Source organism: Saccopteryx bilineata, chromosome 3, assembly GCF_036850765.1.
Source record: "Saccopteryx bilineata isolate mSacBil1 chromosome 3, mSacBil1_pri_phased_curated, whole genome shotgun sequence".
NCBI lineage: Eukaryota > Metazoa > Chordata > Mammalia > Chiroptera > Emballonuridae > Saccopteryx > Saccopteryx bilineata.
Genome location: NC_089492.1, coordinates 71004560 through 71022414, shown reverse-complemented (window position 1 = coordinate 71022414; position 17855 = coordinate 71004560). Strand labels below are relative to the sequence as shown.

The window sequence follows — 17855 nt, the reverse complement described above, 5'->3', positions numbered from 1 at the left end:
TAGATTTTTCTGTTTTAATTAGCTCACAGAAATGATTATTAAATTATTTCTAGAAAGATAAGCTAAATGAAACCCAAATTTTTTTGCAACCTAATGCTGCCACTTTTGTTTGCTTAGTAATTTTCTAGTAATCCCACTGGAAACTAACCCATACTACACATGTATATCCCAATTTAAAAAAAAAGCAATCTGAGTGTCAAGAGTCTACATTCCCTAGAATTTCTTTCAGTTACGCCATCGGCATTTATGTTATTTTTTGCATTCTATAATAGTTTCGCTCAAGCTTTTATTAGAACTATCTCTCCTTATGCTTTTCTGTTTTACACCTTCTTATCTATTTAAACTCTTTTTGGTTTCAGAGACGACCACCAGATAATTCTTTTTATGTTCGAACATGTAACAAGAACCCAAAGAAAACAAAATGGTGGTACCATGGTAAGCAGTTTCATTTTAGAATAATCACTTGTTGGCATTTTGGTCTAAAAGATTATATGTCTTTTTGCTTGAGAAAAGGGAATAAGATTGATGTTATATTTTTGTAATATGGAGGAAAATTTTTTTTAATACTTTAAAATATTTTATGGGTAAATTAGACTAGCTTTTTAATGGGCACATGAAATTATAACCATCATATTTAAGTAAAATCTAAAATTGCTTTAACATTTTGAAACTCATTTTATTATGAGAAAGAGGTCAATACCCATTAGATCAAATTAGAGCTAATTATTGTGAAGCATGTCTGAAATGAAAGTTTTAATGCCTCGTGTATTCATTTACTTCTAATACTTTTCTTTGGGATGGGGGAACCACATCGTTATGGAGGACCCATTAATTTAAAGAAAACTGTTCCTAGTCTAATAGTTATTCCTCAAAAAAAATTTTTTTTTAGTGAGAGAAGGGGAGGCAGAGACAGACTCCTGCATGCGCCCTCACCGGGATCCACCCAGCAAGCCCACTAGTGATGCTCTGCCCATCTGGGGCCTTGCTCAGTTGCATACGAAGCCATTATTTAGCACTTGAGGCAGAGGCCATGCAGCCATCGTCAGTGCCCTGGGCCAACTAGCTCTAATCCAACCATGACTGCAGGAAGGGAGGAGAAGAGAGAGAGAGAAGCAAGAGGGGGAGAGGTGGAGAAACAGTTGGGCTTCTCCTGTGAGCCCTGACCAGGAATCGAACCTGGGACTTCCATATACCAGGCCCATGCTCTACCACTGAGCCAGCTGGCCAGGGCCAAAACATTTTGAGGTTATGCTGGTTATAGCTTTATGTATACAGTACTCTCAGTAATTTTAAATTTCTGTTCTTTGTTGGGAGGGTGATGGTGGCTTTTATCATTGAAAGCTGCTAGCATCTTTTCTAAACTGACATGGCTTCGTCAGTTTTAAAATTAAAAACAAAAGGTTTCTATTTTTCACTGTACTTTTTGAAGGAAATGAACAAAAACCACCTCTGTGATTTGTATATATAAGAGCATTTCCTTTGTTGTTTTTTTAATGTAATCCTAATAAGAAATTAGAACTGCTAAAGTAATTAGCACAAATGGAGCCTTTCCCCCTTACCTTTCTATCTAATATGAAACCTGTTACCTCCTTTAATTTGAGTCAATTAAAAGCTCTGTTAAATGATAGGATTCTGTAGGTGTTGAGCTAGGTGACAGGAGGCAGTACAGTAGCGCTGTTGCAGGGGTCACAAGTCAGGGAGCATAGTGACGGGGTGCTGTTCTTCTGAGCACAAAAATGGTGGTAGTGGGGATGATTTCAGTGAGACATACAGGGAGCCTAAAGGAAGAAATAACAAAACTTTTAAGAGCTGTGAAAAAATACTTTGATGCAAAACCAGTATTATTTTTTTTAAATGTATATTCTTTACAAGTGGTAGGAACAGTGTAAGTCAGTAAAGATCCAGTGGAGTGATGGGGGGGGGGGTGTAATTTGTGTATATGGTAAATAAGTCACAAATCAGTGAGAAGGAAAAACATTATTTAGTAATCTTGTTAGAAAATTGATAACCATTTTGAAGAAGAAAAATTTACTTCTTAATTTCATATATAAAATATTTCCTGTGTATTGAATTAAGTAATTTTTAAAAATATAACAATAGAAAAAATACCGTATTTCTCCATTGTATGAAACAATCCCATGTATAAGACGCACCTTAATGTTGGAGCCTGAAATTTGAAAAAAAATGTATTATATAAAGTTATTGAACTCGTTTTATTCATCATAAAATTTATGCAACTCTTCAATACTGTCAAAACTCCCAATCCACTAGCTTGTCATCTGTCTCTGATGACGAATCACTATCTTCAACAATGAATGCAAAAACAAGCGCAAAAAAGCAGGAAATGCAAGTAAAAAAATTTACAACTGCTGTATAAGATACACCCAGTTTTTAGACCCCACATTTTTTGAAAAATGTGTGTCTTATACGTGGGGAAATATGGTATCTTTTAAAACGCTAGGTATTAACTCTGAAGGAAGAATGAGTTTCTGAAATTGAAGGAAACCACAAGGACATTAAACATTTAGTTATATGAAAATATAAACGTTTTATGAAAGTGCCAAAAAACTTTTATTACAGTCACTTAACAAAGTTAAAAAAACTTAAATATAGTTGTTTTTTTTTTTTTTTTTTTTTTTTTACAGAGGCAGAGATAGACAGGGACAGACAGACAGGAACAGAGAGAGATGAGAAGCATCAATCATCAGTTTCTCGTTGTGCGTTGCGACTTCTTAGTTGTTCATTGATTGCTTTCTCACATGTGCCTTGACCGTGGGCCTTCAGCAGACCGAGTAACCCCTTGCTGGAGCCAGCGACCTTGGGTCCAAGCTGGCGAGCTCTTTGCTCAAGCCAGATGAGCCCGCGCGGGACCTCGGAGTCTCGAACCTGGGTACTTCCGCATCCCAGTCCTACGCTCTATCCACTGCGCCACCGCCTGGTCAGGCAAATATAGTTTTAAAAGTTAAACATAGCTTAATAAAAATAAAGACCACTTATGAAAGTTGCTTAAACATAAATACAAGTAATTAAAAGCACAGGCAGAAAAACTCAACATTAAAATAATTGCAAATTTAATATTATATTTTGAAATTGTTACTGAATTGGCAGAATTGCATAAACAAGTGCCGCGCTGGAGTAAAGTAAAAGGTAGAATAAACCGCATGTTCTTGCTTGCTGGTGGCATAGCAACTGAATGTAGTCCTGAGAAGAAGAGGTTTAGCAACATATAACAAGCTTGAAGTTTACGATCAACTTTTGTCTTAGTTATTAAACTTCTGAGAATTCTTCCTAAGACAATCATCTTTAATACAAGAAACATTTTATGCATGAAATAATCAGCAGAGCGTTATTTATAATATACATATTCCTCCGCATCCATGCTGTGGCCTCTTCGGGTGCTCTTTGCCTGCACTGAATCCTTCTCCACACACCCCTCTTCCGGGGACTCCTTCACCAAAGCCTTGTTGATTTCTCCCTTCTTTAGGAATCTAATAAACTTTAATACTGTGCCTAGAATGCTTTGGGGAGGGTTGTTTTTTTGTGTGTTTTAGTTTTTCATATATTCCTAGATCATTCTATATAGCTGGTCACTTGAGAACTTCTATTTCAGGGATTCTTAGCTTTAAAAGGACAACATTTCAAATAAGATGAATTATAATCAGATTCAAGGAATTATTTCTGAGCACTGAAGTTCCACTAAAACTTTTAACAAGACCCTACTTTACAGCCCTTCCCTCAGTTGACATTGTTGGCGCCTCATTCTTTTATACCCTCTTGCTTTTTTAGGACCAAACACCTCAATCCCTCTTTCTTCTGTGCCTTCAAAGTGTCAAAGTTCCTCAGAGAGTGGTCATTTTATTTCAGACTCAGCCTCACTAATAATAAAAAATGTCTATTGTCTCTTCAAGTGTTTTTAAATATTTTTATTCATTTTAGAGAGGGCATAGAGAGAAGGGGGGAGCAGGAAGCATCAGCTTCCAAAAGTGTCTTGACCAGGCAAGCCCGGGGTTTTGAACCAGCGACCTCTGTTCCAGGTTGACGCTTTATCCACTGCACCACCACATGTCGGGCTCTCTTCTAGTGTTTTTAAACCAAGTTATAAAATTTGAGAGCAATAAATTAAAAAAATACATCTTTTTTAAAAGTATAACCCTCTACCACTGTATTCCATGTTAGAGGGTGTATGCCTTTTTTTCACTTCCTCACTCCCTGGTAAGGAAATTTCTAAAAGACAGTCATCTTTCAAACTCTCTAATGCTGCCTTATATATGAGAAGTCCTTTATCTAAAAATACTTCCAATATTTCTTACTACCTGATTTTAAATAAGAAATGGAGAAAAGTCACATAGTGATACTAAAGATATTTTTAAAATAAAATACACTTCATAGTAGAAGTTATTTTGATATAATCAATAATAGCTTTTATCTGTTACTGAGAAATCCACACTTTCATAACTCAACTAGAAAAGTTTTTCAGTAGTTTGAGGTTGAATCGTCTCTTAAATTAGCCAAAAAGTGCCAAGAAAAGAGAGGCTTTTCAAACAAAATTTACTTCTTAATAAAAAATATCCCAGGGTTTGTATAGGAATTAATTTTCCCAACAAACATTAAAAGTATGTCCTCTTCTTCTCCTTCCCCCTGAAATATAAATAGCCATTTTAAAAAAGCACTGTACTCTAATTTAACTGAATTATGACTATTCTAGTCCAGTTTCAGTTCTGGAACAGTATCCTAGCCCCAAGTACAAATGTTTTTTCACTTACAGATAATTCTGTTTAAAACATCCTCTGTTCTCCTGACCAGGCAAGTGGTGCAGTGGATAGAACGTTGGACTGGGACACAGAGGACCCAGGTTCGAAACCCCGAGGTCGCTGGCTTGAGCCCAAAGATCTCTGGCTTGAAGCCCAAGGTCTCTGGCTTGAGCAAGAGAGCAAGAGGTCACTCACTCTGCTATAGCCCCCCCCTTCCCCATCAAGGCATATACGAGAAAGCAATCAATGAACAACTAAGGAGCCGCAGTGAAGAATTGATGCTTCTCATCTCTTTCCTGTCTGCCCCTCTTTCTGTCTCTGTCACCAAAAAAAAAATATATATATATATTCTCCATTCATTAACTTACAGAGACCATTCTCACCTCAGTGTGTTTTCTGCCCTGCCTGAACCCTGCATGCTTAATTCATTCCTTTCCCAAATTCTCCCTTAAATCAACTGATTTGCTCCATGAGTGAGCCTGACATGAAATCAAAGAAGGGTAATATTAGTGTATACTTTAAGATCATAGAGCAACTTGCTCTGTCATAAGTGTGGGTAGGTATGTGCAGACAATCTTCTTTGAACTTTTTCTCATCTTTACAAAGCTCAAGTGTCCTAGCCATGTAGCATATAGTCTTCTTGTTTCATTTTAGAATAACTGTTCTAGGCAATGTGAAAAATAACCCACCTTGCCATTGTAGTTGAATTGGGCAAATCTTATTCAAAAGCTAATCGTACTTCCGTATAAAGCAGAACACATCAGGTTTTAGAGCAGGGGTAGTCAACCTTTTTATACCTACTGCCCACTTTTGTATCTCTGTTAGTAGTAAAGTTTTCTAACTGCCCACTGGTTCCACAGTAATGGTGATTTATAAAGTAGGGAAGTAACTTTACTTTATAAAATTTATAAAGCAGAGTTACAGCAAGTTAAAGCATATAATAATAATTACTTACCAAGTACTTTATGTCGGATTTTCACCAAGTTTGGCAGAATAAATCTTTATAAAACAACTTACTATAGTTAAATCTATCTTTTTATTTATACTTTGGTTGCTCCGCTACTTCCTACTATGAAAGCTGGAACGCCCACTAGTGGGCAGTAGGGACCAGGTTGACTACCACTGTTTTAGAGTTTTACAGATGTTATTTTGCTTTCTGCTAGCCGCTTTAGTTCCAGAAGATCTTTATTGATCATGTTCTCTTTATAACACCAAGTTGCCAAGAAACATCATCTGTTATTTCTTAGCGTCTTCTAATTCTGAAAGGATTACAAGGTGCGACCTGCAGTGCTAAACAGAAAGATCAGAGACTGAACAAAACTTGCTTGGATTTAGATGAACTCTCTGAAACACTTAACATTTCAGGTTCTAGAAACCACATAGACTTGTACACCTCAGGTATTGGGCTGCAGGGTGCTAACCAGCATCCTTGGATCAGCATGGGTCAGAGTGTTCACAAGTGTAAACAAGAGGCAGGAGAGGTTTGCAGTTCAGATTGGTGACATGTGTTCTTCAGAGGTGGTTTCTGGATGCAGGACAGAGGCATTATTAATGAAAAAGAACAAATCTGAGATTTAGTTCATCTTCTGGCTTTAGAAGAGGAGGACTCAGCGGACACATCAAAATTGAGTTGCCAAATACTACGTGTTGGATTATTGAGAAAGAGCCTCCTTTTCAGCTTAAATTTGTAATCTTCTACATTATTAGTTATTATGCCTTGAAAATTAGTCCAAGTTACTGCTACCTTACTGTTGTCTTTGTATACATTCTATCAGACAGTCTTGTGCCATATGACGATGTTTCAGTCAACAGTTTTCCCTTAAGATTATAGTCTTATAACCTTTCATACCATATTTTTACTGTACCTAAATTATCTAATTATGCTTAAATACTTAAATTACGTTACAATTGCCTACATTATTCAGGAAAGTAACATGGTGTACTATTTTGTAGCCCAGGAGCAATAAGCTACAAACAGCCTGAGTGTACATCATAAAGGTCATTAGTATTTGACTTCATATTCTTCAGTGTTGCTTCCTTGAAGTTGACTAAGGTCATACCTGCATTGGGATGCAATTATTCTGTGTTGCCAATTAAAGCAGGGGTCCACATACTCTGAAAAATTAGTTGAGTTGAGAGATTGGGTTAAAAAAAATAAAGGGACCTAATCAAAATAGGTGAATGGACAGTTTATCTCAGCCTACTGAGGGGCTGCAAGATTTACCTATGGTTCAGAGCCAGAATCTTTTTTCATGACAGAGACAGAGAGAGGGACAGACAGGAAGGGAGAGAGATGAGAAGCATCAATTCTTTATTGCTGTACCTTAGTTGTTAATTGATTGCTTTCTCATATGTGACTTGATGGGGGGAGGGTTTACAGCAGAGCAAGTAACCCCTTGCTCAAGCCAGCAACCTTTGGGCTTAAGCCTGCAACCATGGGGTCATGTCTATGATCCCACGCTCAAGCCAGGGACCTCGGGGTTTTGAACTCTATCCACTGTACCACTGCATGGTCAAGTCAGAGCTAGAATCTTTCTTAAAAAACATATCTATATCCAGTTCATTGTACAAGTGAATGTGAATGATTGATCCTCAAAGTCCTATATTATAAAGCAGACATAATTGTTCTTGGAAAAGATAAAAAAGAAATTTGTTATGAGATTATAAACTATGCCAGTAAGATAGCAGCCAGCTAGAATCTATTAATAATATCCATCTGTTTTCTGGGCCAATATTAAGCATTTACAACTTAGTTTGATGAATTACTGCTTTGCACACGTGGGAGTACAGACTTGTGGTTCCTGAAGTATTTTTCTTAAGGTAATAGAAAATTGAGCAGTAAAGCTTAAGACTGCTGTTGAGTATTGGCTCCAGAAAACTAGGCTTATAGGAAATAAATTGGCATAATGTTGAGATGTTATATTCAATAAACCTATGTGGTTGTAATTTGGGGAGGAGTAGAGGAATATCTTTTGCAAAACTATAAACTACATTCTGGTTCCATTCAGCTGAAACATTTCCTGTAGGATTGCAGGGGGATAGGAATATGAAATTGTTTCAGAATAATATTAACAAACTTCTTTTCTTCTTGCCTTATAAATGTATAGATTTATCTACATTAGTGGTGAACCTTTTTATTTGTGCTACCTTTTAGGGTTACAGAGCCATTTTCCAAATTTATGAGTTCAAACTTTTCTACTCAGCCTGAACAGGCAGTGGTGTAGTGAGTGGATTGAGCGTCGGACTGGGACGTGGAGGATCCAGGTTCAAAACCCCGAGGTTTCCAGCTTGAATGCGGGCTCATCCGGCTTGAGCACATGCACACCAACTGATCGAGGGGTCACTGGCTTGAGCCCAAAGGTCACTGGCTTGAGCAAAGGGTCACTCACTCTGCTGTAGCCCCCTGGTCAAGGCACATGAGGAAGCAATCACTGAACAACTAAGGAGCTGCAACGATGAATTGATGTTTCTCATCTCTCTCCCTTCCTGACTGTCCTTATCTGTTCCTCTCTTTGACTCTCTCTCTCTCTGTCAAAAAAAAACACAAAACACAAAAAGCTTTTCTACTTAGTTTAACAGTCTTTGCCCTTTATAACAATTCTGTTGTCCACACTGAAATCTTTTTTGAATCAGTTCATCAAAGGACATCATTAATTCCCTAAACTGTTGAGAGACAAATCTAACTGTACAGATTGATTTTTGTCTTTCTTGGAGATAACATCCTACTTTGTATCTGCTGACCTTATACTGTGTTCCTTTTCTTCTAGTTTTCTTTCTCTGGGAATATCCAGGGAGATGGTTGCCAATATAATGTGATAGTTCCTATATCCTGGGGGAAACTAAATGACCTTCTAATAATAGTTCTCTCTCATTCATGTTTCCCAGAACCCAGAGAAGTTAGCCATGGTCGGTGTCACCTCTTAGTACTGGTAATTTGTATATTCTATTTGAGGGTATAATTTTAGTAGGGGCTTCTAAAATTAGTAGTGGTTCCAGAAAAAAATTTAATGGTTAATAGATTCTTTTTCAGGCCATCATCTTGTCACCGTTACTTTAGTCAGGAGGTTAAATACATTGTGTTTTCCAGTACCTTTTGTAGTCCTATATTTGTCTTGATGCGAGATGAGTTTACTGTAACAACCTTTGTCAGCAATTCTGGTATCCAAAATCTTTTCATCTAGTCAGGAAAGGATGTTCATTCTGCTAACAGATGACTTTTTGCTTCTTAGTGACAACCTTTTTTAAGAAAAAGGTGGCCATGGCTTTGGCTCAAACCTGTCTATACTTAACTGTTTGCTCAATAGACTCTTGATTATATGTAGCCATCATGGCTTTGTAATGTGTAATTGAACTCCATCTTCAGAACTTATTTAGCCTTGGCCGGGTAGCTCAGTTGGTTAGAGTGTGAATCCTGAAGTGCAGAGATTGCCAGATTGATCCCCAGTCAGGGCACATGCAGGAATAGGTCTGTGTTCCTCTTCATATCTCTCTCTCTCTCTCTCTCTCTCTCTCTCCTTTCCTCTCTATAAAAAAATAAATTAAAGAATTTTAAAAATTAAGAAATCATATTTAGTTAGGTTTTTCCTCCAGGTATACAGTATTCAAGGCAGGTAGTTTTAAATTTAAATCAGTTTTAAATTTCTTTTAACATTTGACCAAACATGGGAATTGATATAGGGAGAATAGCTTCACATGAGTCTCCACATAACGTGGGATGTTGGTAACACAGTCCTGCAATAGCCTACATCCTGGAAAACGAGAACAGCAAGCTGATAAAGATACATTTATGGTGCCACCTGTCAGAGATGATGTATCTTTATGTTTGAGTTGAATTTTATGTGTCACTTAATGCATGCAGTATTATGTGGCAATGATACTAAAGTTTATCCTCAGTAGTTTGACATATTAGGTAGAGTTTAGTTTCATTCCATAGCTTAAAAATTTAAATGTGATTGGTTTTAGTATTAATTTTAAGGACCCTAGTGTTATCTTTAAAAAACATTTTTTTTTTTTAAGATTTTATTTATTGATTTTACAGAGAGAGGAGAGAATGGGGCTGGGGAGTGAGAAGTATCAATTCATAGCTGCTTCACTTTAGTTGTTCGTTGATTGCTTGTCATATGTGCCTTGGCCAGGCAAGTCCAAGGCTTCGAACTGGCAACCTCAGCATTCCAGGAGCCACCAGCATATCCACTGAGCCACCACAGACAGGCCAGGCGAGAAGTGATCTTTTAAGAAACTTATTTTTAAGTTTGTTCTGCATCCATGACTAATGTATCCTCTTTTCCCATTTTCATAGTAATGGAAGAAACAGTTTCATGTGACACTTAGAGGCAATAAACTATACACTTGTTTCATTAAAGATTTGTTATTTATTTACTTAAAGGATTCTAATAATTTAGATAGGATTTATTTTTTAAAATATAGTCTATTTCATCTTTTAGGTTACTTTTAAAGTATAGGATCATGGAATATTACATTAGTTTGCCTAACACAGACATCAGTTTACTGGGTTTTAGTTCTCATTGAGTCTTTATGAATGGGAATGTTATTAGCAATATATTAATCCTAACATGGGATGGTTTGTAAAATATTTTGGCCAATTTTTCAGAATTTTGTCTTTGAGGACTTTAATGTATTTTATAAATTACCTATTTACATATGCAAAAAATCTGTTTCTACTACAATGTTATTTTTACTAATGCCTCTTGGAAAGTTACCACTAATCTAGCTCCTTTCTGAAGAACATCCAGTCCTCAAAATATATCCTTCAGATAAGTTTTGTGAAATAAATTTTGTAAAATTAGTTATGAACACAGAAGATTATACTGTATGTTAAATAAATATAAGGTGCTTAGGCTGCCAGAAGGCATTACTAAATAAGTCTATAGGGTTTTTTAAATGACCTCCTTTGCATATGTATCTATGGTTGCTGAAAAATATTTTCTGAAAAGAAATTAATAACATCATTTGATTGATTTGGAGACTGTACCTTATTTGTGAAGTAATTTCCTTCAGTAGACTAAAGACAGGACTGTGTTACATAGCATGACAGTGTTGCTCAGGGACTTATTTCCTCTGTCACTCCATTTTAAGTTGTTGCCCATAAAAGAATTCTCTTAAGACTAGTAATTTCTGAATGTGTGCTTATATTTATTAATTTACTATTTTAAATAGAACTAGCATACTAATAATGTCATTTAAATTTGTGTGAACTACCATTTTACTGAAAGAATAGGACTTTATTTGAATGCAAATTGGACTTTTTGTTTAAAGGGATTGGGGAAAGCAAGTCAGACACATACACCATGTTGTTCTTGCTACTTGAAATTATTTGTTAGACTATCTTTATAGACTTTATAACACATGCTTGACGTTTTAATTATATTTTTTTCTTCTTTTCTTCAAGATGATACTTGTTGATGCCACTATTATCATCCTCCTAGCAGAAGATAGTCCTACTGAGAAAATGAGCACTTTGATCATTCAGTCTTTGAACTTTAACCTTTGACTGGAAGTGACCTATAGGCAATGAAGACTACTTCCTTTTACTGCATTTTTACTCGTGTGCATTCTGGGCGCATGTTGATCGCTGGTTCAGTCCAGGCAACTGACATGCTTTTATTAGTCATACAGTATTAATGCAGGTGTCAGGAAATGTCAAATATAATTCCATTTTTTATTTTTATTTTTTTAAGCTTTTGGAAAAGTTCCAGGTCCTCATGTATTGTGCAATAACAATGACTTCCTTGACGGTTTTGGGATGTTCATTGCCGGCAATGGACGTCGTAACAGGAAAAATTTTCATTAACTCCTGCCACCCAGTGATTAATGCATGATAGGGCCTTATGAAATGAGCTTACCAGTTCTAGTGGGATGATAATTAAAGTGAGGGATCCAACATTACTTTGAAAGTCACCCCAACTTGTTTCTATTTGGATTCTATGCACTGTGATCCTAAGGTTAACAGCATGAATTAACATGCATCTTTAAAGGACTGTAATGAAAGATCATTGCGTATTTATTGAATTGTTTATATCTGCTGTCAAATTGTTTTGACATGGAAGATTTTCAAGTGACATTGGCAGAGAGGTACAATATGTTATCCCTATGGTGAAAATAAATTCATTTGTTGTATATAGTTCCTCAATCTCTGAAGTAAAGGTATGAGTAACATAGGGTATGAATGGTTTAAACAAGGCTTTATTTTGGGAGTAAGAAAAGTGGCAGTGATTCAACTGCTGCAGTCCGTAGTCTGGGCTTGTTTGTACATTAACGGTTTTTCATAGTAGAGTACATCCTGTTACTTCCTGCCAGCTATCAGCATGGGCCCCACTGCCTAAACACTATTCATTTATTTATGTTTGGAAAACCCATAAAATTTTTGTTTGCAATTTTTTTCTTTTGCTATGTTTTAAGTCAAGTTTGAATGTTACAATACTTTAATGGAAAAATATTTGTCAAGTTTTTTCTTATAAATTTTCTTTACTTGTAAGTATCATTTTGTCCTTCAATTCTGTACTCTAAAATAAGAAATACATTTTTGACAGAGGCTTAATGTTTTAACAAAAGAGTGTGGACATTTTTATTTTAAAATTTAGACAAAATTACACTATAGAATGGTATGTTTGCTTATTTGTGTCACACAACCATACAGCTATTCCTGGAGAGATTTGTTTTGTTTCTTGTTTAAAAGACTTTGCTTACAGCTAGATAAAATTTTTCTGTAGAAAAATATTGTTGAAAGGTCCAACTCTCAGTACCATGTAAGTTAATGATACTGCAACTAGTTTCTCTTTTTAAAAAGTGATCAATGTATTTTATAAATTACCTTTTCACATATGCAAAAAACCTGTTTCTACTACAATGTTATTTTTACTAATGCCTATTGTTGCACTCTTTTTGACATATCCTGCAATGAATTTATGAATCAATTTAGGTTTGAAAATAAAAGCCAATTGGCTGAAAGGTTTGAAATATGTACCCCAGCAAAACCATCCAATCAATAATTGGCAAAGAATATTTTAAAATTTTTTTTTAATCTCTGTATAGATGACATTTTGTAGCTTTGTACATGTTAATTAAGGGCATATAATTTTACACTCTAAAGTATAATTGCTGAACTCAGGGGTGGGTAGACTTCAAAAGTATGTCTGCTTTAGAAATAACTTGAAAAACAAAACTATAGCCAGCCACCAAATTGTGGACACTGTTTATACTGCTAATTAGAAACTACCACTTTTTAAAATTAAAAACATTTTTGTTCTCTCTTGACTAGGCAAACATAAGTTCCCAAAATAGTCTTTATTAACCTTATTCTTTGGCTTGTTTAACCAAGACAAAATGTTTTTTGAGATGCTTTGAACTTTTAGTTTTTAACTGCTTTTTAATATGAAAATTGCAGTTGTAAATTGTGTTTTTCATATTTTACATAACTGCTCTAAACTACTGATTGACTTGATCATTTTCAGGAGTGGGGGTGGGGGAGTTTCTCTTCCTTCTGCTGGTCCTCTTACTAAAATCTTTTTTATAAAAAAGTGACCTGTGACATTTATTCACCAAAGGAATTGATATACCAGGTCAAAGATTAACAATGCTATACTGTAGATTAATAGGTCATATATAACCTCAGTTGAGTTTTTAAATATGAGTAACAGTATTTTAACATACCTCTCTCTATACATAGAGACACCATAAAATTAAACTGAAGCAGAGCAAAGTGAAGGAAAACCAAATAATTTCAGTACATTTTATGGTTTAAAAAGAGAAACTAAGATGATATATCCTGAAATATAGAAACACCTATAATTCAGAAATTTCAGTCACATGACACCTTATTTATTGATATTTCTGCCTTGAACTTAGGATTCATTGAAAAGTCCTTAGCACTCAGATTTAATAAGTTAATTTTAAATGTAAGTTACATTATTGAAGACATGAGGTGTTTTCCTGAGTCATTGCTCTGGAGGGGCGATTCATGGCTCCATAATAATAAAATGACACTTTCTCTGCGATATGTTGTTGAGGGACAACCAGGATGCCAAGAAAATGGACAGAGGAACACGCTCCTCCCTCGTTCCTGCTCCCCCACAGGGCAATGTCTGCCCAGAGGCTAAGGACTAGACTTCCGTATTCAGACAATGTGTACATTCTTCTTGTCTATTTATTTATTTATTTATTAAGGCCATTCTTCTGGTTTGCCAAATTCTATTAAGACAGTGATACATTCAATTTTTTATTTTGCATGCTTGGATCAGGAACTTGGAGCCCTTTCCTCCCCCAAAAAGAAAAGAACTTAGGTCAAGTAGGTGTTAACTGTAGATTTTAAAAAGAGTAATGGCTTTCAGTTTTTAAGGTAAATTTTTTAAAGTAAATTTTATGGATGTTCTCTTAATGAATTTAATATTCACCACTAAAGGACTTTACTTGTAATCTGTAAATTCTTCCTTTTTGCTAGCAGGGAAATAAAGCTTTTTTTTCCAATCCCTGGGGAGAAAATGCAAAAATAACTTTTCTATACAGTTCACCAGGAGAAAGAGCTTAATCCTTATTGTTTTGACTAGGTATACAAATAATTGGTATAAAATAACTAGAACAGTTATTTTTCCCTTCTGAAAATTTAAATATATGCAATATATATATAACTCATTAGATTCCTGTGATGGATAATAATTTTTTCAGATTCTAAAACAGGTATCTAGTGTGCGTAATTATTCCCAGATTGCATCAAAGATGGATTGATAAATGGTAGAAATGAGTAGTAAGTGATATGAAAATGGTATGTAACCACATATTACTTGTTTCTGGTAATTCAGACTTATTTTTTTAAAGCCAATTGTTTTTGAGAATTGAGATATTTAAAAGTTGTTAAAGCTTTTTCCTAAAAATAGAAGAGGAAGGTACTGTGTGTTCACTTTTTAAAAAAATAAAGAATTCAGTGTCACTAGTTCTCAGGCTTTATGGCTACTGCTGCTTCTATTCCTCGATCTCACTTTTGTTTAGTTTTTTATACATATTTTAGCTGAATGCTTTAGATTTATAATTGTGTAGATAAGTTGGTTTTTATAAAGAACTGAGGCTTAACCATATATGTTTCTCTTCTGAGGATCCTTTGCTCTCAAAATCAGCTGCCATGGTGGTCTTTGCTCCATTCTACCTTTGCACGAGGAGGGTCTGTGGCGAAGGTGTCCTGCACCTGCACCAGCTGGCCCAGGTCCTTTTTCACCTGCACCAGCTGGCCCTGGTTCTCTTTGCGGTTGGTGGTTTAGTTTGGTTTGGTTTTTATTCCTCTTTTATTTTTTTTGTCTCCTCACAGTTGTGCACTGTGTCGGTCTTCAGCAGTTGCCCTTTCTGAATTTTTCTACTTCCCTCCCTCCCTCCCTTTCTTTTTTCCTTCATTTCCCCTTTTCTTTTTCTTTCCTTCATTTCCCCTTTTCTTTTTCTTTTACTTCTGTTTCCCTTTCCTTTTCTTGAAGTTAGGAATCTAGAGAAGGAAAATATAAATACTCCTTTCTACAAATAAAATACACAGAATTTCTGATAAGTAGTTTTAGTTTATCAGAGAATGGCTGAATTTGTTGAGTAATGGCTTGATAAAGGAGCTATTGACTATAATTTAGTTCTTAAAGACTAATATTGAAGGAATTTTACTTTTTTGGATGGTGACTCTCCCAAAGCCTAATTAAATTAAATTACTTGTTTTAGTAAAAGTGTATTTTCATTTAAGTTTCTAACTCACTTTGAGATTTGGAACTCTTTTAAAAATAATAATTTGTGGGAGACTTTTGCTTTCTCAGTTTAAACTGTGTGTTCATTTATCATCATCATTAGAGGCTCATAGAGTTTATACAGGTCTTTCAAGCTAGATTTCTCTCCCTCAAGTTGAAGTTCTATTCTATGGTACTGATTGTGATTTTAATTCTAATATTGAAACTTATATTTGGGGATGAATCTCCAGAATGATTACAAGTGTTTTTTATAAAAAAATTTTTGTTGATAAAAAAGTGGAAACATCCAAAGTCATCTTGATGTGTGGAAGGATGCCAGGATAGAAGCTGGCATATCTGACATGCCTGAGGAACCCCAGTTCTGCAGGTCAAGTGCAGTTGACTGGGGAAAGGAGGAACAGTTCTTGTTCTGATTCTTGGTGCACACATTGTCAGGTTTGAGAGAAAGTTCCTACAGTACTTCTAAGCTGTTTTCTCAAAGGCAAAAGCCTGGTTCCAAACATACTGGGCTTTGGCTCGTTCCATGTGACATCACTTGTCAGATGCCCTGATACATGGAAAGGTTAAATAGTCTTCCTCTCTAATTATAAAGCCTGAAGCAGGACTAGTAAGGAATTGGGTAGATTGTGTCAGATACCATGAAAATGCAAAGTCTCTTCATAGTCAACCACAGATTGTTTACATAAATGCAAATTGATTGTCATGCTTAAAGTAAAATAATTATTTGAATATATTATTAAATTAATTATCTAGTAGCCAAGAATTAAGTGCATGTTTAAGTCAAAACAGATTTGTTTTTAGTTGAGACCATTTCTCAATATTCAGAAATACAGATTGTGCATTTTACTAATAGGAATGGAAGCTTGCGCTTGAAGATTTGAATAGGGTCGATGTATATATTTTATAAATCAAGTTGTAAAATAATGTAAAGCTGTTGCCTTTTAAATAGAATATAAATGTTAAAAGACATAAAAACCTATATATTATATATTTTTAAATACATGTATCAAACTTTTGTTAGTTGAATATAAATTACATTGTGTGCTTCATGAAATTCAGTAACTTTTAATAATAAAGCCGTTGTCATTGTTTTTTTTTCCTGTAGACTCGAATACTAAATTGGATAGTTATTAAACCTCTTTATAGATAATAATGTAAAAATTTCTTTATATAGTAGTTCCTCTTTCAAAATACTAATGTTTAAAAGATTATGGAAACAGTAACATGTCCCTTTCCAAAATGAGGGCAGCGGAATAAAGTAGGTACTAAAGCTGCTTGCCTGTTTATGTCACAGATCACCTCTCCCTAGTAGTGCAGCCTGGTGCATTTTGGTGCTTCTTTGTGCTTTAATTAAATTAGCCCTGATTAAAGACGACCTTTTTAGAAGTGGTGGAAATAGAGACCACAGCACTTGCTTAGAGTTGCTAGGAGTCGGGTGGTATTGACCTTCAAGTGGTATGATTAATACGGACATAGTATAAAAAACTTCTGGATGCTGTCCTGAGTGTACAACCCCATCAGCTAACTTGAACAAGGGCCTCCTGAAGCTGTGAGAAGAGGGAAGGAGCTAAGCAGAAGAAGGCATCTCCGCATCTCAGGGACTCCTAGCAGGAAGAAGCTCACCATGTGCTGCTGTTACCTAAGTTTTCTTTTCAGGGGGTCGGCTTGCCCCAGGAGCTCCTCACTCCTTGGGGCAACCGTCCTACAATAAAACTTATCTCAACAAGCTGTCTCTTCAGCCCAAAGCAGCTAGATTCATGGCTGGTTAGATAAATGCAAGGTCCATCTTCCTTTGTACTTTGATGCCACTCTGTCCTTTAATATATATAATCCTTAAAATAATTTCTACCTGTGATAGATATGACTTTTCTCCACTAGTTTAAGCTGCTGTTTATTAGTGATTCTGTTGAAGCCCTTCCTATATATCAGTACTTTTCACAGTAACATAACACATAGAAAAATTAAACATGAATTGAATTGGAGGGTCAAATGACACAGCAAGGGTTTTGTGTGCTTGGATAACACGGTCAAAGGCCATAGTAGTTCCGTATCCTATTCATAATCCCTGCCAAATCTTTTACATTGCTTATGAGATTTCTTTAAGTTGGAGTACCTTTGTGCCCTTCTCAGTTCAGTGGAGTATGAAAATACTTTAATTTTATTTATTTATTTATTTATTTATTTATTTTTTTCATTTTTCTGAAGCTGGAAACCGGGAGAGACAGTCTGACAGACTCCCGCATGCGCCCGACCGGGATCCACCCGGCACGCCCACCAGGGGCGATGCTCTGCCCACCAGGGGGCGATGCTCTGCTCATCCTGGGCATCGCCATGTTGCGACCAGAGCCACTCCAGTGCCTGAGGCAGAGGCCACAGA

At 35.7% G+C, this 17855-nt stretch overlaps 1 protein-coding gene across 1 annotated transcript in view; it reads left to right on the top strand.

The window, feature by feature from the left end:
* The window catches only part of UBE2W (ubiquitin conjugating enzyme E2 W), a 58709-nt gene extending 41455 nt beyond the window's left edge, over positions 1-17254 (top strand). The window contains 2 exon segments of the mRNA XM_066266334.1: positions 360-435; positions 11161-17254. Coding sequence (XP_066122431.1) covers positions 360-435; positions 11161-11174 — 90 coding nt within the window. The 3' untranslated portion in view covers positions 11175-17254.
* Positions 17255-17855: the final 601 nt, after the last annotated feature.